At 45.9% G+C, this 20,285-nt stretch overlaps 1 protein-coding gene across 2 annotated transcripts in view; it reads left to right on the top strand.

Moving 5' to 3' along the window:
- LOC142251331 (Krueppel-like factor 5) overlaps positions 1 to 20,285 on the top strand; it is a 317,195-nt gene that overhangs the window by 250,658 nt on the left and 46,252 nt on the right. Inside the window, exon 3 of one of the 2 annotated variants that reach the window (XM_075324023.1) lies at positions 15,718 to 15,777. The exons of the other annotated variant lie outside the window; for it this stretch is intronic. Within the exon in view, the coding sequence (XP_075180138.1) occupies positions 15,718 to 15,777 (60 nt within the window). The remainder of the gene's footprint in view (positions 1 to 15,717; positions 15,778 to 20,285) is intronic. 2 annotated transcript variants of the gene reach the window in all.

Here is a 20,285-nt window from a genome sequence, read left to right as displayed (position 1 = left end):
TTCCGCACGGCGGATTCCCCCCTCTACCAGTCTGATATGTGAGATTCTGGTTCCCATCATTACCTATTAGCAGAGGTATAAGGCAGGGATGCCCCCTCTCACCCATCCTTTTCATTTTTGCAGTTAAACAACTCACCATGTTCCTTAGGGGCAGACCTAAATATAAAGAAAATTGAGGTAGACATAGAAGAGTATAAGACGTCTTTGCAGATGATATACGCTTCACTTTTTATCAACCCCATAACTCCTTCTCCAACTTCTTTTATGTTTCGCCTCCATCTCAGGTCTTAAAATTAATCTAGATAAATCCATAGCTCTCAACATTTCTCTTGAAGAAAATGAATTGTACCACTTGAAAGCTATTTTTCCCTCTAAATAGGTCAATTAACACCTGTTACCTAGGAATTAAATTTATCCCATCATTCGAAAACTTCTATTCCACCACCTACCCATTCTTTCCTGGTCCTATTGAACAGTATCCTAGTTTGGCTATTTCAATGCATATCAAAATAACATGGTTACCAAAACTACTACCAGTATATCTTTTTAACGTTCTTCTGGCTTCTTTCTAAAGGCTACTTTACACGCTGCGATATTGGTACCGATATCACTAGCGTGCGTTCCCGCCCCCATCTGTTGTGCGACACGGGCAAATCGCTGCCCGTGTCGCACAGCATCGGCCAGACCCGTCACACATACTTACCTTCCCTGCGACGTCGCTGTGACCAGCGAACCGCCTACTATCTAAGGGGGTGGTCCGTGCGGCGTCACAGCGACGTCACTGAGCGGCCGCCCAATAGAAGCGGAGGGGCGGAGATGAGCGGGACGTAACCTCCCGCCCACCTCCTTCCTTCTGCATTGGGGCCAGTGGCAGGTAAGGAGAGGTTCCTCGTTCCTGCGGTGTCACACGGAGCGATGTGTGCTGCCGCAGGAGCGACAAACTACTTTGTACCTGCAGCTCCAACGATATTCGAGAATGGACCCCCATGTCACCGATGAGCAATTTTGCACGTTTTTGCAACGATGCAAAATCGCTCATAGGTGTCACACGCAACTTCATCGCTAATGCGGCCGGATGTGCGTCACAAATTCAGTGACCCCAACGACTTTGCATTAGCGATGTCGTAGCGTGTAAAGCCCGCTTTAGTCTAAATCTTTCGTTACCTATAAAGGAGATTTGTTTCCGTGGGGTTCCTCTCAACCCAGAATAACCAAAATAGTTACGCATACTTTTTATATATCATTTAAGGATGTACTTGTGCCAGAAATATTACCAAACGGCAACAATTGCCCAACTCATCTTTTTATTCCACCAGCAATCCCAAATAAGATCCTAACTAGAGATGGTTCAGTGTTTGTAGCAGACACAGGCTTTAAAAAAAAAAAAAAAAAAAAAAAAGAAAGAGTTCGGGTTCGAAGTTCAGATGCTTTACATATGAAAACCACTCACATGAGCATCGCTGTGCACAGGTATCAGGTACGCTCGGTTCTCAGGCCAGTGTGAGCCACTTGCAGTGTTTGAATGCCTCACACTGTTGGTAACAACAGCGTGATTAGATGCAGTGTGTACACACAAAAAAAAATGGAAAATCCCTGTCCACCCGCCTCCAGAAGTGATCTGTTTATGGCTGGCTGCATGTGGGTTGAGACCCAAAATGCACAATTAGTGCCTTCTATTGGGGTTCAGGTCAAGTCCGGGTCCCAAACAGAACTTTATCTAAAGTCCAGATGAACCTGCCCAATTGAACTTTAATGGGTCTGCTCATCTCTAATCCTAACCTTACACAGTATATCCTTTCAATCATTGTCTGCAGTTACATAGAATGACTAAGTTTTTTTTTCTTAGACTGAACAACTTCTTTTACTTTCTGACATCATAAATACCCAAAGTAATTACCCCCAAGGAGGTGTACAGCTCTAGTTTACTGGGTAAACTGCTAAAAATAGAAGTTGCCCTGTTCTGCCAAAAGTTGTAAGTGCATGGTAACAATTAGGGATGAGCGAATGTATTCGCCACAATTCGGTATCCAACGGATAATGGGGCATTCGAGGTATTCGCTGTCCGAAGGCTAATATGGTATTCACTTCGATACTTTCATTTTCATTTCTGACTTCCTGGCTCCTGTTTTCCAGCCAATGAGCACATCTGATGTTGCTTCCTCTCATAGTAAAGCCGCAGCCATCTTTGTTGTGGTGTTACTATATATACCGTACTATGTACTATATAAGCCAGCGACTATTTTGTGAACATGCAGTTTTACGCCCCCGTGTCAGCGGCCGAGCCGCTCGGATCCGGACCCGCGGTGGCTCGAGGGGTCTCCAGACCTGGGAGGGGGTCGCACGGACACTCGAAGTGAAAAGGGGGATATGTACAGGGGATTATGTTATATATATTTATTCACTTATATAGCGCTGTTAATTCCACAGCACTTTACATACATTGGCATTAGAAGTTCGTGACGCCACCCACGGTGCGTGGTAAGATGGAGTACCACCGCTGCTGTTGGGGGGCGCCCGGTGGCGTTGGTATGGCAGCAAAGGTGTTTAACCCCTCCGTGGGTAGGGGTTTTTTGCCCCGGTGATGGTAGCGAAGGTTTGCCGTTGGGAAGGAAAGGGTTTCTGCGTACTCACTCAGTCCAAGAATACTGACACCGACAGCTTGTAAACCAGAATTCTGAGCACCGCTTCAGCAAGGAGGGAGCACGCTTGGATCCGTGCCCTTGATGTTGCTTGTTAGCCTGTGACCTTTTCCGTGGCACCTTCTTCACTGTTTGGACCCTATAGTATGGAACTAGTCGGTCCAGCTCACCCGTATGGCTAACGGAGTGAGCTTGCTCTCAGGGTTCACGCTTGGGATTTGATGGACTGTGTTTTGGGAAAAGTCCTATCCCCTCATTTCGCTAGTACCCTGATTTTGGAGCGGGTGAGAGATGAATCTTGAAGACTTCACCCCCGTCAAGTAAATTACCAGGACACTTGAAGCTACTTCACGGCTAGGGTCCGCGTAACCCGTCGTGCCCTGGCCCCTGCCCGGAGTTGGCTCAAGGCCGCTGGCTGCCCTCCTCGGCAGATCCGTGCCCCTTGACACAATCCCCTGCGACCGAGGTTCCAGCTCCTACCAGGCCCAGACCAACGTCTGCCACCTAGTAGTCTTCAGGAGCCCTGCTCCAAACCGGTGACCTCTCACTCAGAGAGTCACCACTCCACACTCCTACTCCTTCACCTCCTTTCTCACTTCTCCTTCCACACTTTTTTCACTTTTCCCTACCAATACCCAAGTGGGTGGCCCTATTCCCTTCAGGCCCCCCAATGGTGTGTCTGGTGGGTGTGGGGCAAAGTGTTCCTAGTGTTTTGACTGGCTCTGATCTTAGCAACACCAAAGAACAGGGATCCATAACCAAGGAGGATGCGGATACTGTGCAGAAGGGCAGGTTGCACAATACCCTGCTAGACCTGATAGGCCCGGGCGTCACAGCAGCCATAGAGAGTTGGCAGATTTAGATAGACTGTACTGTGTGTGGTAGAGCGTTTAGATCCAACTAATAAATAGTCCTTGTAAGGGCTGAATACAGTGTCCAGTAGCTGCTAGCAGCTCCATAAATTGCTGTTTTGAAAAATAGAAGGCAGGTCTTTTGGTCTCTCTGTCTGTCTGTCTGTCTGTCTCTCCCTCTCCCCAGTCTCTCATACTCACCGATCACTGACCGATCACCCACACGGCGCTGCACAGCTGTCACACTGCTCCGGCGGCTTCTCCAGCTTTTGAAAATGCCGGCCACTCATTATTCCATCTCGTATTCCCTGCTTCCCTCGCCCACCGGCGCCTATGATTGGTTACAGTCAGACACGCCCCCATGCTGAGTGACAGTTGTCTCACTGCAACCAATCACAGCCGCTGGTGGGCGTGTCTATGCAGTGCAGTAAAATAAATAAATAAATAAATAAATAATTTAAAAAAAAATGTCGTGCAGTCCCCCCAAATTTTGATACTAGCCAAAATAAAGCCACACGGCTGAAGGCTGGTATTCTCAGGATGTGGAGCCCCACGTTATGGGGAGCCCCCAGCCTAAAATATTAGCCATCAGCCGCCCGGAATTGCCACATCCATTAGATGTGACAGTCCCGGGACGCTACCAAACTCATCCCGAATTGCCCTGGTGCGTTGGCAATCGGGGTAATATGGAGTTAATTGCAGCCCATAGCTGCCACTAAGTCCTAGGTTAATCATGGCAGGCATCTATGAGACACCCCCAATGATTAACCTGTAAGTGAAAGTAAATAAACACATACACCCGAAAAAATCCTTTATTTGGAATAAAAGACAAAACAACCCACCCTCTTTCACCACTTTATTAAAATCCCCAAATACCCCTCCAATAACAGCACCAGGGCAATTCGGGATGAGCAGGGTAGAGTCCCGGGACTGTCAAATCTAATAGATGCGGCAATGCCGGGCGGCTGCTGGCTGATATTTTAGGGTGGGGGCTCCCCATAATGTGGGGCTCCCCATCCTGAGCATACCAGCCTTCAGCAGTGTGGCTTTATCTTGACTCGTATCAAAATTTGGGGGGACTGCACGCTGTTTTTATTTTAAATTATTTTTTTATTTATTTTACTGCACTACTTAGACCTGCTCACCGGCGGCTGTGATTGGTTGCAGTGAGACAGCTGTCACTCAGCGTGGGGATGCGTCTGACTGCAACCAATCATAAGCGCCGGTGGGTGGGGGAAGAAGGGAATACAAGATGGAATAATGAGCGGCTGGCATTTTCAAAAGCAGAAGTCGCCGGAGCAGTGTGAGAGCCATGCAGCGCCGTGTCGGTGATCGGTCAGTGATCGATGAGTACAAGAGAGGGTGGACACAGACAAAGAGACCAAAAGACCTGCCTTCTGTTTGTAAAAAAAAGCGATTAGTTTGGTTTGAGAGCTGTTCTGGCGACTACGTAAACGCCGCGTGCTGCTCTGAGCAGTTATTCTAAGACACCAGAAATGCAGTCACGGACCTTCTAGAAGCTGTGCCCATACTGTTTCTGCCTTTTCCCAACCATTTCAGCCTTTTCCTCAGTCACCACAGCTCGCCGTTAGGTCCAACGTGAAATTATTCGAGTTTCCTGTAGACTTACACTGCACATTGAATATTCGCGAATAGTGCCGACCTATTCGTTGAATATTCGGCGAAGCGGATATTTCGGTATTCGATCATCCCTAGTAATAATCTATCTCATACAAAAGAAGAGATATTGTGGCGCCCCTGACCTGGTCAGGCACCACTGAGTACTGCACCCATGCTGGGGACAGTACAATACAGGTAATCCAGAAGGCTGACCAAGGTGTGACTACACAGGCGCATAGTGATCAGGTCTCACACATGTACCTATGAGAGGACCCCTGGGGATCCCAGGAGGGGGAAAAGCCTTCACCTCCACTGGAATAGTGGAGGGGGCCAAAAGCCTCCATCTCCTCTCAAGGGGTGTGGTAAGAGAGCCTGGTTGCTAGGTGGCGTAGGCAAGAACAGGAGAGGAGCTGACCCCTTCCCCTGGGGCTGTTGCAGTCTGACAGCGTCCGCGCAGTGGCTACCGACGGGGGAGAACGGTCACCTAGGAGTGCTACCCGAAACCCATCTCCAGCTAAAGAGAGAGCACAGAGTGGGAAGTAAGGAGACTGCTAGGGAGAACCAGGCCCAAACGGGCGGAGATCCCGGAGCGGGGATAGATCCACCTTTCCCTGCTAAACCTGCCGGTGTGGGGCCCTCAAAGCCCACACCACAACACCTAAAAGCCGCAGCCACGTAGCCACAGTTAAGGCCCATAGTTCACAGGAGGCAAGCAGCTGGAGTGATCTGGCCCAGGCAACAAGCAAACGGCAATCGAAGGGGAGAGAGGCTTCAGCAACTTCCCTGGGTGACCCCCATAGGGACTAAAAGTCGGGGTTACCCCAAACCACCAAGGGCTAAGGAAGGCGAGTTGGTAGTCACCATCAGAAGTCAGCCTGAAGGATACCTGGTTCCCGCCTGGTTCATCCCAGCTACGCCCGGGTTACTCACCCTGCCACCTGAAGTGAGTAAAACCCCTGAAAGACATCCTGCGTGTGTGGAGTTATTCTGCGCCTTGTGGTACTACGCACCTACACAGGGCCCTGGGGCTTGCCTCACTCTCAGGAGGCTATTCCAACTAACTGCACTTACCATCAGCCCCAGGCGTCCCTCAACCTGCAGTGGCGGTCCCCACTGACCGCAATACTGAGAGTGGCGTCACGACAAATAGAAGATCTCCTACCAGTGACAAGATCCAGCCGAGTGGAGTCCCTGAAGGTAATGCACCGACACAACACCTGTGGGGCTTCACAATATCATTTCATGTAATGTGCCAGGGCATCTGGAGTCAATCCACCGTCTACAACTACCACCCTGCGACACCCTACATTGTTTTAAAAATGTTAAACTTTTTTGGATTGTCTCTCCAGTAAAGGAGACAAACTCTAGCGGAGCGCCACCTATTGGAAGTAGTGATCCTAAAAGTCACAAGTGGATTTTTAACAATCCTTTGCAATATGACTCAGGATATATGCTAGATCAGAATCTCAATTTGCAGACACTGTTTCAGGGTGCTTGCCCCTCGTCAGTGCAAAGTATGGGGTGTCTGATCTGGCTCATGAGAAAGCTATGTGGGGACCATGGGGGAACACTATTCTCCTTAAGGAGACTTTGCAAGCCAGTCTGTCTGGCTGCCAGTAAGGGGACTTATAGCTGCCACGCCCCTCTGGGAAATATTCAAATTGTCTCTCCAGTAAAGGAGACAAACTCCAGCGCAGCGCCACCTATTGGAAGTAGCGATCCTAAAAGTCACAAGTGGATTTTTAACAATCCTTTGCAATACTTTGCAAAACTTTTTTGGGTGACTAAGGGGTACTTTACATGTTGCGACATCGCTAGCATCGGCTAGCGATGTCGAGCGCGATATCACATGTGCGACGGGGCGGGTACTATCTGGTGATCGCTGCCGTAGCGAACATTGTCGCTACGGCAGCGTCACACGCACATACCTTGTCAGCGATGTCGCGGTGACCGCCGAACATTCCCTCCTTCAAGGGGGAGGTGCGTTCGGCGTCTCCACGACGTCACTAAGCGGCCAGCCAATAGAAGCGGAGGGGCGGAGATGAGCGGGACGTAACATCCCGCCCACCTCCTTCCTTCCGCATTGACGGTGGACGCAGGTAAGGAGATGTTTGTCGTTCCTGCGGCTTCACACATAGCGATGTGTGGTGCTGCAGGAACAAGGAACAACATCGTATCTGCAGCTGGAGCAACATTATTAAAATGAACGATGTGACACAGATCAGCGATTGACTGTTTTGCGCTCGTTCATCGTCGCTCCTAGGGTTTACACATTGCGATGTCGCTACCGTCGCCGGATGTGCGTCACAGCAACCGTGACCCCGACGATATATCGGTAGCGATGTCGCAACGTGTAAAGTACCCCTAAGATTATATCTAGTAAAAAATCTTGTTGGAAAATCTGAAATGTCCGAATTTCCAGATGTCTTCTTCAATCTATCTGCTTAACCTGAATCACAGAATGTTACGCTACTTTCTCCACTTACTTACCCTTTCTCCAAAAATGATAACTCTTAATTTTTAATTGTTTATTTAAAGATATCAGTTGTACAATTTCTAATGAATTATTTTCTTCTGCTGTATGTGGTATTTTACATTTCCAGCTAATGGCAGATTTTTTAATCAAGATAACCTGGAGTCAATGAGCCATTGCCATTAAATCCAATAATAATAAGTTATCTCCTGTAATAAATTCTTGCTCAGTTGAACTACAAAATGAATGAATGCCAACTTGCTAAGAATCTGACAAAACTGTTATTCTCTAGGTTAAAGGTCACCATAATGGCAATTTGCACATCCAACACTTCTATGCCTAGTAAGCACAACTCCTCAAAGTTAAGGCCTTTCATACAATTTCTTAGGAACCAGATATTTGCTATCATTAAATTATCAAAATTCCACCTGAGGAACATTGCGAAAATTAAATACAACATTTATGGAAAAGTGCTATTAATGGAACATGCCTTCATAAACTCATGACTAAATTATACGTAGGACTCCCATCAAAGCAACGTACAGACTTCAGTTAGTTCTAGATGTTGAAGTTAAAAAGAACCTGTCACTGGATGTCCATAATACTTACCTAACGATCCGTGCGGAGCAGACTGGTCGGATGGGCGTCTCCGTTCTCCGGGTCCTGTGCCTCCTCTTTTGGCCATCTTTGTCCTCCTTCTGAAGCTAATGTGGATGACGCGTTCTCCGTCATCTGCTCAGCATATCAAAGTGCGCCTTTGCAGGACCTCACTGTTGGTTAGTGTAGATGACGTAGAACGCGTCATCCATACTAGCTTCAGAAGGAGGACGAAGATGGCCGAAAGAGGAGGTGCGGAACCTGGAGAACGGAAGCGCCCGTCCCATTAGTCTGTTCCGCACTGACCGTTAGGTGAGTATTATAAACATCTGGTGACAGGTTCCACTTAAGGAATAATAGAAATGAGTTGTCATGTAAAACTCTAGAAGGGTCCTCACCTCCCTCTTTTCTGCCATCAGCCACAGATCGTCATGACGATTATCTGATCGGCCTGAAAGTTTAGGTATTTATGACTTTGGGTAATGGTAGAGCTAAGCCAAGGGATGCAGAGAAAGACAATCCTTTGTGCTGTTGGAGGGAAAAACTTCTAAAACAGTTTAAGCGCTACGTTAATGCTAGAAAAATGAAAAACATTGCCAGAATCCCTGTGGAGCGCTGAACCGTTTCGCTTGACGGGGAGATCGCCGGTATCACGACAAATTAGTATTGGCCAGTAAAATCGTACTAAATGCGTGGTGTTTGGTATCTATGTAAATGTAAAATCGCAATATAAAATACGACGCTAATATCTTTCACCTGTGTGGCCCAGGGGCAAAGATATGTGAAAATCTAGAATTAAGGAACCTTGTGACAATCTTGGCACAGCCCACAAGAGACTGTAAAATGAGGTCACAGAGAAGGGGGGGGTTACCTAAGGCATAAAAGCGACTAGCTCCTTTCTGGGGGGGGTCAGTCAGTACTGGAGGGCATCAGTAAGGGTGATGCTGGCCTATTATACCATCATCTTCTCTTGGAGTCCCTCCCTCCATAAATTCAGACGCCACTTCTATGGCACGAGTTTAGTAAGTTTCACGTTTATACCTTTTATTTTTATGTAACTGTCTATAATGCAATTGTTTTGTTCCCTTTTGTAAATTCTTGTATATTTTTTAAACACTGCCTATTTTCGGATTAAATATATAAAATGTAATAGTTTCTTTCCTCATGCTTTATATACGAATCAAAAAACCCGAAGGGCCTTATGCTATCTGAAACGGGTCCCCAGCTATCCCGAAAAAGCTGGGTGGTGGCAGCGTAATTATTATTGCATAGAATTATTGGAGTGCTATCATTAAGGGTACCGAGGTATATATATATATATATATATATATATATATATATTCCATTAACGGGAATCGGTGATATATACATTTACCCTTCCTGTGAGACCTCCAATATTTAGCATTATTAGCTCAGCAGCCTCATTTTATGCATTGTCCTGGAGTACCAAAAGTGGCCTGCAGACAAGGGGGGCGCTAGAGAGTAGCCGTGTTTGTGACAAATCATCGAACAGCTGCGGGATATCTGAGTGACTCCCCCGGCTGTTCATGACATGAATGAACCCAACTTTAAAAAAAACAGAGTTTGGGATCGGAGTTTGGAAGCTTTATGCATGCAAACCACTCGCGCCAACATCGCTCTGCTCAGGTACGCTCGGTGCTCAGCCCAGTGCGAGCCGCTTGTAGTGTTTGACCGACTTGTACTGGGGGTAACAACAGTGGGAGCACATGTAGTGTGCAAACCTCCCACCCCCAAAAAAAGGGAGAAACCCCACCCACCCTTCCTTAAAAGTGGTCTGGTTATGGCTGGCTGCATGTGGGCGAAGACTCGAACTGCCAATCAGTGACTTCCATTAGGGTTCGGGTCAAGTCTAGACCAGTGGTGGTACGGACCGTCTGCAGCTGCCAAACAACTTCCACGAGGTCGCTCATCTCTAATAACAACCAGACAAGCTTGATATTCTCCCTTAGCACTAATCCTTACCTAAAAGAAAAAAAAAAAAAAAAAAAGATTGTTTTTTAAAGTTTTCTTAATGACCTTCATTCCAAACTTTTTATCTTGAGCCTGAAAAACTGCAAATAAATACTGCAATTGTGTTTCGAAGTGCAGAATCCCGACTAAAAAAAAAAACCTTTACGAAAGTTTGCACCAAAACACATGAAGAAATTAAAGATGCATAAAAATGTAGTAAAAACACAACAATCAGAGCAGATATTGTGTATTTTGGCGCATATACTTACAGGAAAAAGCCTGAGCAGAAAAGAAACACTTTATTTCCGTATGCAAAATGTATCAGGTCTGCCTGGAACCATGTATATCATGGTTCGTGTACTGACTGTAATACACAGACCACCTGCGGGTCTCGCGACCTCAACCTTACAGCCTTGTGAACCATGATGCATGGACTGGCTGTGGGATCTTCTGACCTGAATTTGACAGCCTCATATATACAAAACCTACGAAATATGACTGCAACAATTGAAGTAAAATAAAATATAACTCTTTACGAGACAAGAAAGAGGAACATATAAAGATAAATACCATGATAAAAAGTGATGCAAAGAACAATGGTAGATGAGGAGCATAGTATGATAAGATTATTTTTTGAGAAGTGTCTGTTATCTAATCAATAAAAATATTTGGATGCATGTATAAAGAGGAATACAGTGAAGGAAATAATTGTTTGATCCCTTGCTGATTTTGTAAGTTTGCCCACTGACATGTACAATCTATAATTTTAAGGGAAGGTTAATTTTAACAGTGAGAGATAGAATATCAAAAATAAAATCCAGAAAATCACATTGTATAAACTATATACATTTATTTGCATTTTGCAATTGCACAAGTCACAAAAAGTCCATAAGGGACATGTCACCCGGTCTGAACGGGTCTAGTCCGATCCTGTTCACAGCGCCAGTAAGTTACTGTGGGGTACTCGGTCCCAGGCGGTGTGCTACTGGGATGTGTCACTGGGTGGCCGTTGCCCAGTTCTGTGACCCTGGAGGTCGCTTTAAAAGGGGTTATGTACAGGGGAATTCTTAATAAAGTTTTTGTTGTGATGCCACTTGTGGGTTGCGGTTATGGAGATAGAACCGCCGCTGCACAGTCTCTCCGCTGGAGCTGATGTTAACGTCAGCCTGGATATTGGGCCCTCTGCAAGTAGGGCCGGGGCCCCAGGGGGTAGGTGATGGAGTTAGGTGTGGAAAGAAGGTAGGCCTCACAAGGGATTGCAGTGTAACTGTTTCTCTTTATTCACAGCAGTTGGATGGCTACTACCTGGAGGAAGGCTGGTCCTCCCCACTGGTCTCCTTAGTCCCAGTGGTTTGGTGACCTGATGGTTTCTTTCCCCGGTACCTTTCTCAAGTTGGTGGGTCTGGGGGTCCCCTCCTGGTAGACTCTCAATCTCTGGTCCGTACGGTGGGCAATGTGAACCCTGTAGGGTCGGAGTTCCGTTCCGTTCCCTGGTTCTCCCGTTACTGCTGGTGCCCCCAGACTTCTAAAGTCAGTGAGGTCCTGGATGATCCCCTCACTGTGCAGATTGTATCAGGTCTGCCTGGAGCGTTTGCCTGACCTAGGGCTCTGTATACCGTGGGTGCTTTGGTTCCGAGAGTACTCTACCATACTCCTTCGGCAACCACACGCCTGCAACTGACATGTCACTGTTACACACTCCCGTCAGTACAGATACATCCGTCTCCTCTCACTTCCCCTTACTGACTGTCTGACCCCTCCTCCCTCATTGTTGTCTAGTGGACTGGATCGGCTCCACCTCTGGGTGGCCATCTATTGGCTCCTCTAGTCTGTCACCAGTCTTTGGGGAAGGAAAAAACAGGGATTATATTGTGTTTTGCTGTTACCGGCACCGGTATTCCAGGCTCCTGGGGGTAGGCCCTGCATCTTTGACAGGATTCAGTATTTTGTAGCTCCCAGATGGCTTCAGGGGCACTACATAAGGCTGGGGCCACACGGGTAATACTGCGATCCTTGTGTGCCGCCCCACTCGCAGCAGCCGAGCTGCTCGGATCCGGACCTTCTATGGGTGGCTCGAGGGTCTCTGGACCCGGGGGTCTCGCGGTCACTTCGATCAAAAAGGGGTGTGTGTAGTGGTGGATGTAGGACGTATATGTACGGGCTGAGCTGTACTAAGTTCGTGACGCCACCCACGGTGTGTGGTGAGGTTGGACACCACCGCTGCAGTGACGGGGCACCCGGGGGAGATGTTATGCAGCAAGTTGTTAACTCCTCCGTGGACAGGGATGGTGGCCCCAGGACCCGTTGGGGTTTTGGTGCAGGGAGATGGGTAACCGCAGGGTGCTGGTGTACTCACTATTGAAGGAAACACATGAGTCTCTGGTAAACCAAGGTGATGGTGGTCGGTGCCCGCAGCCGGCTGCGTTCTGGTCCCCCACCCGGCTGGTGATCTCTGTCTTTCTCCTGCACCTTTGTGTAACGGTGGACTGCCTGAGATTGCAACTTCAGGAGTCCACTCCCGGCTGGATGTGGCCTAAAGAGCCCTTGCCCGCAGTCACTGGCCAGTGGGATCTCTGAGCCCTGGCGGTGGCCTTTTATCCCCCTTGGTGGGCTGTTGTCTTCTAATAGGGACTTTGGGTGGGACAGGACCTCTAGTCCTGGCCTCAATCGGTAAATTAACCGGTTCCGGTCGCTTCTGGTCCCGGCTTCAGGGTCCGAGTACCCCCTCTGTGTGCTCTGGTTTCCGAGTCGGTTCCCCGGGTCGGTAGCGGCGGGCCACTACCCTGTCCTGGTCCACCTCGGTTCCACTGAGCCATCTTCCCGGATCCTGCAGATGCAGACCGCCGTCTGCCTCCTAGCCAATGGCACCAGGGCTCCTACCCTGGTGCCGCTCAATTTGGGGTATTCGCCTCTGCTGGAGCTGCACACAGCTCCAGCCCACACTCCTCTCCTACTTGAACTCTAAACTGATCTGAACTGAACTGTTTACTTTCCCACCCCGGGCTGTCCAGACTCCTTGGTGGGTGTCTTCCAACCGCCTTGTTCCGCCCTGGTGTGTCCATCTAGCCCTGAGGGGGGTGACTAGGTTTTGGAGGTTGGCTGATGTCACCTGTGAGGGAAAGGTTTAGTGCAGGGGCCTATTTGTGAATACCTGGCCCGGCCAGGGCGTCACACTTGCATGACACTTGGCTCATGCTGGCAGTACAGCAGGAGCCGAGTGTCATGCGAGTGTCATTATAACTGAAGTCCGATCATGTGATCGGATCACAGCTGCGGGGGGGCAGGCACTGAGGAGGGACAGGCCAGCACTGAGGAGGGGAGGGCCGGCGCTGCGGAGAGACGGGAGGGATTTATCTCCCTCTCTCCTCCATTGCCAGCTATTGCCATTCTCGCTCTGCACTTGCATTACACCGGTGTAATGCGAGTGCAGTGTGATTTTTCTCTCACCCCATAGACTTGAATGGGTGCGAGAGAAACAGGATCGCATTACACTCGCAGCATGCTGCAACTATTTTCTCGGTCTGATTAGGGCTAAGAAAATAATCGCTCATGGGTGCTGGCACATAGAGTAATATGAGTCCGAGTGGAATGCAATGTTTTATCGCATTCCACTCGCTCCGTTTTCACGCCGTGTGTCTTAGGCCTAATAAACAGGCACGAGGAAAGGTCAAAGAATGCCATTGTATGAGCTCTACAATACTTTGATCTGCCCTCATGAGGCAAAGAGAAGTGCACATGCACAGGAGCGAAATGGAGGACTCTGTGTGGATGAAATGACACATCATCCACATGGAGCAGGAAAGGAGGACGGTTGTCGCAAGCAGATAAGAGGTGCCAGATCAAAATCAATGATGCCCGTCAGCCAGACCACCCCATAGGACAGTATAATAAAAGCTGTTTGTGTTATACAGAGCGGCCTGGGCTCTTATATACAGTATTCTGGAATACTGGTGGTGGCTGCAGCTTATAGGGGACAAATCTGGTGACAAGTTCCCTTTAAACTCAATTATTTTGAGTCACGCACCACAGCGCTGCAGCGTGACACTGCGGGGACGGCTCTTGAGGAATACCTTCTGGCCAGAGTTCAGTCAGGTTTTCTTTATATGAAGTCGTGATGCCACTCTTGGTATTTGCGGTCAGGGATGGGCGACCGCCACTGCAGTTTAACGAGCATCCAGGGCTGATGGTATTGCAGTCGGGTGGTGCTGCCTCCCAAGAGTGAGGCTGGCCCCAGGGGCTCGGGTGTATATGCGTGGAACCATATACACCCGGTCTGCCGGCAGCGTAGACCTTGGTGAGATGGCTTCTGGCCCTGTCCCCTTGTGAGTCCCCTTGTTGCTGCTTGGGCTCGGACTCTGTGTTTCTGGTGAGGTACCGCAAATACCCTTACCGGCAGGTTGAGCAGCTCCAGAAAATTAGATTTCTGCTCTGGGGACCTGTATCCCCGTGCGTGCCAGAATACCAGCGGTCCCTGTACTCTGCCACCTCTCTGTAGGTGTCTTTCAGGCTGACCCACAGGTACCCATTCTTTCCCGTTAACAGCTACCACACTCTGCAGGGTCTGGCTAGCATGGGTGTACGTCTGCTCCCTTCCACACTGCTCAACACTCTGCTCCAGACTGCTTTCTCCTCCTCCTTTTCCTGTCTCCCCTGCATCTAGCTTCCAGCCCCTCCTCTACACCCCTTGCAGGGAATTGAAAGTTATCCTCTACAGGGCTACACAAGGGTCCCTTCTAATAGTGTGGGAGACCTGGTTGCTAGGTGTTTGTATGTGCACACCTCATCCTTGCCTTTGGAGATTACCTGGAAGCACTGCCCCACCATGGGTGCAATACTCTGTGGTGCCTGACCAAGTCAGGGGTGCCACAAGTTCATCTAGACAGAATGTGACACCAATGAAATCACCTCCAAATAGAAAGTGAAATACCAAAATTGTCCTCCCACTCCTCCTTAAACAATGAATATAGAGATGAGATAATACCTCTGACAAAAGGGTGATATTATGCTTTTTAGTTTCCACCAATGGGGTCCCCTGGAAAACGGGATTAGCAAAAAAGCTCTATAGGTGAAGGGTGGGATTATAGTTGGAACTGAATTTGGAGACATCACTAAAGGTGGCGAGAGTGTAATCATGAGTAAGGTGACTGTAATTTTAAATATGGACCAGTGACCCACAAAGACCCTAGTAAAGTATAAGGTTCTATTATTTTTGATTCCTCTCCACTTAAATGTTTATTTAGAAATTTTAGAAGACTGTAAATAACAAGAACAGTTTGTAAATTTTGAGACAAATAGACTTCTCCATATAGAAGTGATACCTGCCCTTGACGTCCCTATACTAGATATTACCTTACATCATATCTTTACCATTCCTGTACCATTGTCTAACTGTAACAATATATTGTGCTGGGAAATATTTTGATGAACAGCACTAACAACAAAAATTGCAATGTAGTATCTTGATATCTTGATATATTCTATACTGTTAATGCATCGTTTGTAAAAGTATTTAGTTCTATATTTATTGTTTTCAAATTCTTTATTAACTTTTAATATTTTCACTTAGGTTGCACAAAGGTGTACACCAAGAGCTCACATCTCAAGGCACATCAGAGAACACACACAGGTAATATAACATACCTCAATATCAGTTTATCTTCAGTTTCTGAACCTCACTTAGCTCTGTATATAATAAACATAATATATAAAAAAAATCTTTATTGTCACCTCACCTTTTAAGCTCCTCTGCTACTCATTGCCTCCCGTCCAGTCCTCACTGCATCTTCTGATCCCTGCCACTTGCACTTGAATCCACAGGTCTCTCACTCTCATCCAGGACTTACAACTCTCATGAGGACCCAGAGGGTTTTACACAAGGGTGCGAAAGGTCATGGGGTCATAATGTTACCACATGCACCATGACTTTCCTTGCGCATACGTAGAACCTTCTGGGGGCCTTATGAAAGTTGGAAATCTTGGTTCAACATGATAGATTTGGGGATTCCTGTGTGAGCAGTGGGGGAACAAAAGATATGGAGAAAATTGGACAGGTGGCAGCGAAGAGCGGAGAGTTGAGTCATACGGTAAGTATAAAGATTTTTTTCTACTTCTTTTATCCTTTTTATAGCCCAAAAATTGTCAGACAGAAACTACCATTTTGAATTGGTTAAACACAAAAAATAAAACATTTTTGACAGTGAGCAAAATTCATGAGTCAAGTAATTTAGACTTTGGAGCAAAAAAATGTCATGGAATGCAACAAGATTAAAAAAGAAACAGCTCAAAACCCCACAACTGATGAATTGGATATCCAGCTTCTACTGGCTGATTAGTTGATTAGTTTTAGAACAGCTGTGTATCCAAAAGTTAGCTGTGAACTCAAATTAATATTGTTGCACCCATACACTGCTTGGTTGTCAACTATTTCTTCCAAATTCCTTCTACACATGCAAAAAGGTCAAGCAGCAGTCTATCTACCACAAGAATAAAAGAATGGTGCCTTTAGTTTCAACATGATTGATCTCTTTTCCTCTCTATGGGGCCCTTTGCACACTATGACATTGCAGGTGCGATGCCGGTGGGGTCAAATCGAAAGTGACGCACTTCCGGCGTCGCTCTCGACGTCGTAGTGTGTAAAGCATTTTTGATATGATTAACGAGCACAAAAGCGTCGTAATCGTATCATCGGTGTAGCGTTGGTCATTTCCATGAATTGGGAAAGACCGATGTTACGAAGTTGTTCCTCGTTCCTGCAGCAGCACACATTGCTGTGTGTGAAGCCGCAGGAGCAAGGAACATCTCCAACCTGCGTCCTGGCTAGCTATGCGTAAGGAAGGAGGTGGGCGGGATGTTTACGTCCCGCTCATCTCCGCCCCTCCGCTTCTATTGGCCGCCTGCCACGTGATGTCGCTATGATGCCGCGCGACCCGCCCCCTTAGGAAGGAGGCGGTTCGCCGGCCAGAGCGATGTTGCAGGGCAGGTGAGTGCATGTGAAGCTACCGTAGCGATAATGTTTGCTATGGCAGCTATCACCATGATATCGCAGCTGCGACGGGGCGGGGACTATCGCGCTCGGCATTGCAGCATCGGCTTGCGATGTCGTAGTGTGCAAAGGGCCCCTATCTTTTGGGAGAGAGTCAGGAGGATCATGTCAATATTTGATAGTCAACCAACTGCACTAGAATTGGCAAATTGATAAAAGCAGACAACTAGATTAATAGAGGAAATATCAAACCCCCTAGGTACATCCTAACATTAAAAAGCTGGACATATGAGAAAAAAAATATAAAAAGTCTCTAGTATTCGAAAATGTACTATTTGCAACTCCAAAATAGCATAAAAAAAATAAACAAGGTGTCATAAAATTAATTAAAAAAAAATGATCATTTTTTTATATGAATGATAAAAATAACTATACAACTAAAAGAAAAAAACATAACCAGATCATAGGGCAACATGGTAGATCTATAATTTACTAGATCTAGAATTTACACCCCATATGTAATATATAGGGTGTAAATTCTAGATCGAATAAATAAGTAATCAAATATACAGTATACTCATTTAATAAAACTCAGTCTTAGACATAATAGGATATTCTATATGGCATGCCCGCTACATGCGCCAGAGCATAAATTATTTGTTTGTCCTGGCGGATTCAAACAATTTACGATTTAATTGAAGCAAATAGCTAAAGAAATGCTATTGCCATATATTGCATCAGTCAAAGAGCAGGTTAACATGAGTTCAGGCTTGGCTGCTTGGGCTTCGACGTAATGTCTTGCATCCATCACATGGTCTATTACAGCCAATCAGGAGGCATTGTCAGAGACACTATAAAAGATGAGGCATGGAAAGTAGTGGCTATTTAATGTTTTACAAGTCAGAACGCACAGCTCATCACTAGAGATAAGAAGAAAAAGGTCTGAAACAGTCGGGAACTTTTATAAAGTGTGGTTGTACTACCGCAGCTGTAAAAAACATTTAAAATTGGAGCAGTAGTCTGTGAAGAATAATACATAGATTTAAGTGCAAGAGGGAGAAAGAAAACCAGGATGACAGTTTAAAGGAGTTTTCTACTACTAATGTGACCTCCTTTCATTTGTCCTAACTATTCCTAACTAACACTTTTACAAACTACCCTACTCCTATAAGCTGATCTTTGTGCCATGCATATATTCCTATGTTGATGTTTTAGCTTTGATCCTTCCCATGTGGAGACCAGAATTGGACCAACTGAGCAGGGCATGTCATTAGTGTGGTTGGGGCTGCCTCTCCTAGAGTGGCAGCAGTCTGGGCACACATGCCCAGATCAGAGTCTCTCCTCCCAGCCTGCTTTATAGTGCAGGGCTTTCATGTGACAAGCACTGTGATGTGCAGATCATTCAATAATATATCACCCTGTGATCTGCACATCGCAGTGCTTGTCACATGAAAACATTGGCACAGCTCTGTAACAGCACAAGTGATCGGACAGTGCAGGCTTCAAGTCCCCTAAAGAGATTAATAAAACAATAAAATTTAAATAAAAAAAAGTTTTAAAAAATTTGTAAAAAAAAAAAAAAAAAAACTCAGTAGTTCAAATCACCCACCTTTTGCCCCATTGAAAATAAAACAATAAAAAAAATACACATATTAGGTATCACTGTGTTCAAAAATGCCAGATCAAAATATAAAATAAATTAATCCAATCGGTAAACTGTGGAAAAAAAATTAAAAATGACAAAATCACTTTTTTTGGTCACTATAACATTTCAATAAAATGCAATAACAAGCGATCTAGACATCGTATCTACCCAAAAATGGTATGATTAAAGTCAGCTCAGGACGAAAAAAATAAGCTATGACACAACCCCAGGTCTCGAAAACTAAGAACATTCGCAAACTCGGAAAATGGCGACAAATGCACAATTTTTTGGGGGGACAAATTTTAGAATTTTTTTTCACCAACTTAAAAAACTATACATGTTTGGTATCTATGAACTCGTACTGACCTGGGGAATCATAATGCCAGGTCAGTTTTACCATTTAGGGACGATTGTAAGAAAAAAATATATATCCATTGTGGAATTGCATTTTTTTCACAATTTCACCCCATTTGGATTTTTTTCCCCATTTTCCAGGAAACTATATGATAAAATGAATGGTGTCATTGATGCCTACTTTGACCTCATTGGGGCAATCAGAACGGGAGTAACTTTTACAATCTTTTACAGTAATTTGGCATAGAATGTTATACCTGAATTTAATGGCGATATGTGAAAAATATTTTAGGGTGTTGTAGGATCTTTACCAGGTTTGGGTATTGTTACAAGTTGTGTTTCTAGCATATCTGGAAAGAAAGGATGGCGCCCTATTGAAGATGGGTATTGATTGAGGAGATACTATAGGTACCATTATGACATCCATATGTTTTTTGAAATATTTGGCCATCTGTGTCGATACATTTTAGGAATTTTGGTAAATTTAATATTTAATGACCTCACCTTGCAACAATGGAGCAGAGATTTGCTCAACGTACTCCTTGCAAGATCAAGAAAATAAGCAATTTGATAACTAATAAGTCTAGCTCTCCTTTTTTAAGAATAAAGAGAAATAGAGAAATTTGTAATATTGTACAATTGGTTAACACTAGTTTGGGAAGTGTAATCTCGTTGACTGTGACTTTCCAAAAGGAATGCTATATTGATTTAGAAGATTCGTCTTTAAGTTGCTTGGCACGTGATTGGTAAGACAGTGATGTTGAACTGATTTGCAACAATTACAATTGAGGTAAACATATGTTTGGGGGAATTTTTATATTGAAGTTTCAACAGATGAATTTGTTATCTAAGCATGCCAATTTTTTCTTTTTTTTTCCTGGGGTCGTGGTCCTCAACCCACCCCAGCACAGTACAGACACAGGGGGCAGAGTGGTGTATGGAGTGACTATGGAGGTCGTACCTGCTTGCAGCTGGACACTCCGGCCTCCAGCCGGCTTCTCCGCTTAACCAATGTTTCCAGTCAATAGTCACAGGCTTATCAAATATAGCAGTTGCACTCAAGTAGAGGGAAGATGAAAAAACAGAGATGTATATGGTGAACATTGGAATATGAATACGGATTACTGCCAAGAAAACATGAAAAATTTGAAAA

Source organism: Anomaloglossus baeobatrachus, chromosome 9 (assembly GCF_048569485.1).
Source record: "Anomaloglossus baeobatrachus isolate aAnoBae1 chromosome 9, aAnoBae1.hap1, whole genome shotgun sequence".
In the NCBI taxonomy this organism is placed as follows: Eukaryota; Metazoa; Chordata; class Amphibia; order Anura; family Aromobatidae; genus Anomaloglossus; species Anomaloglossus baeobatrachus.
This window is presented reverse-complemented; position numbering and strand designations above follow the sequence as displayed.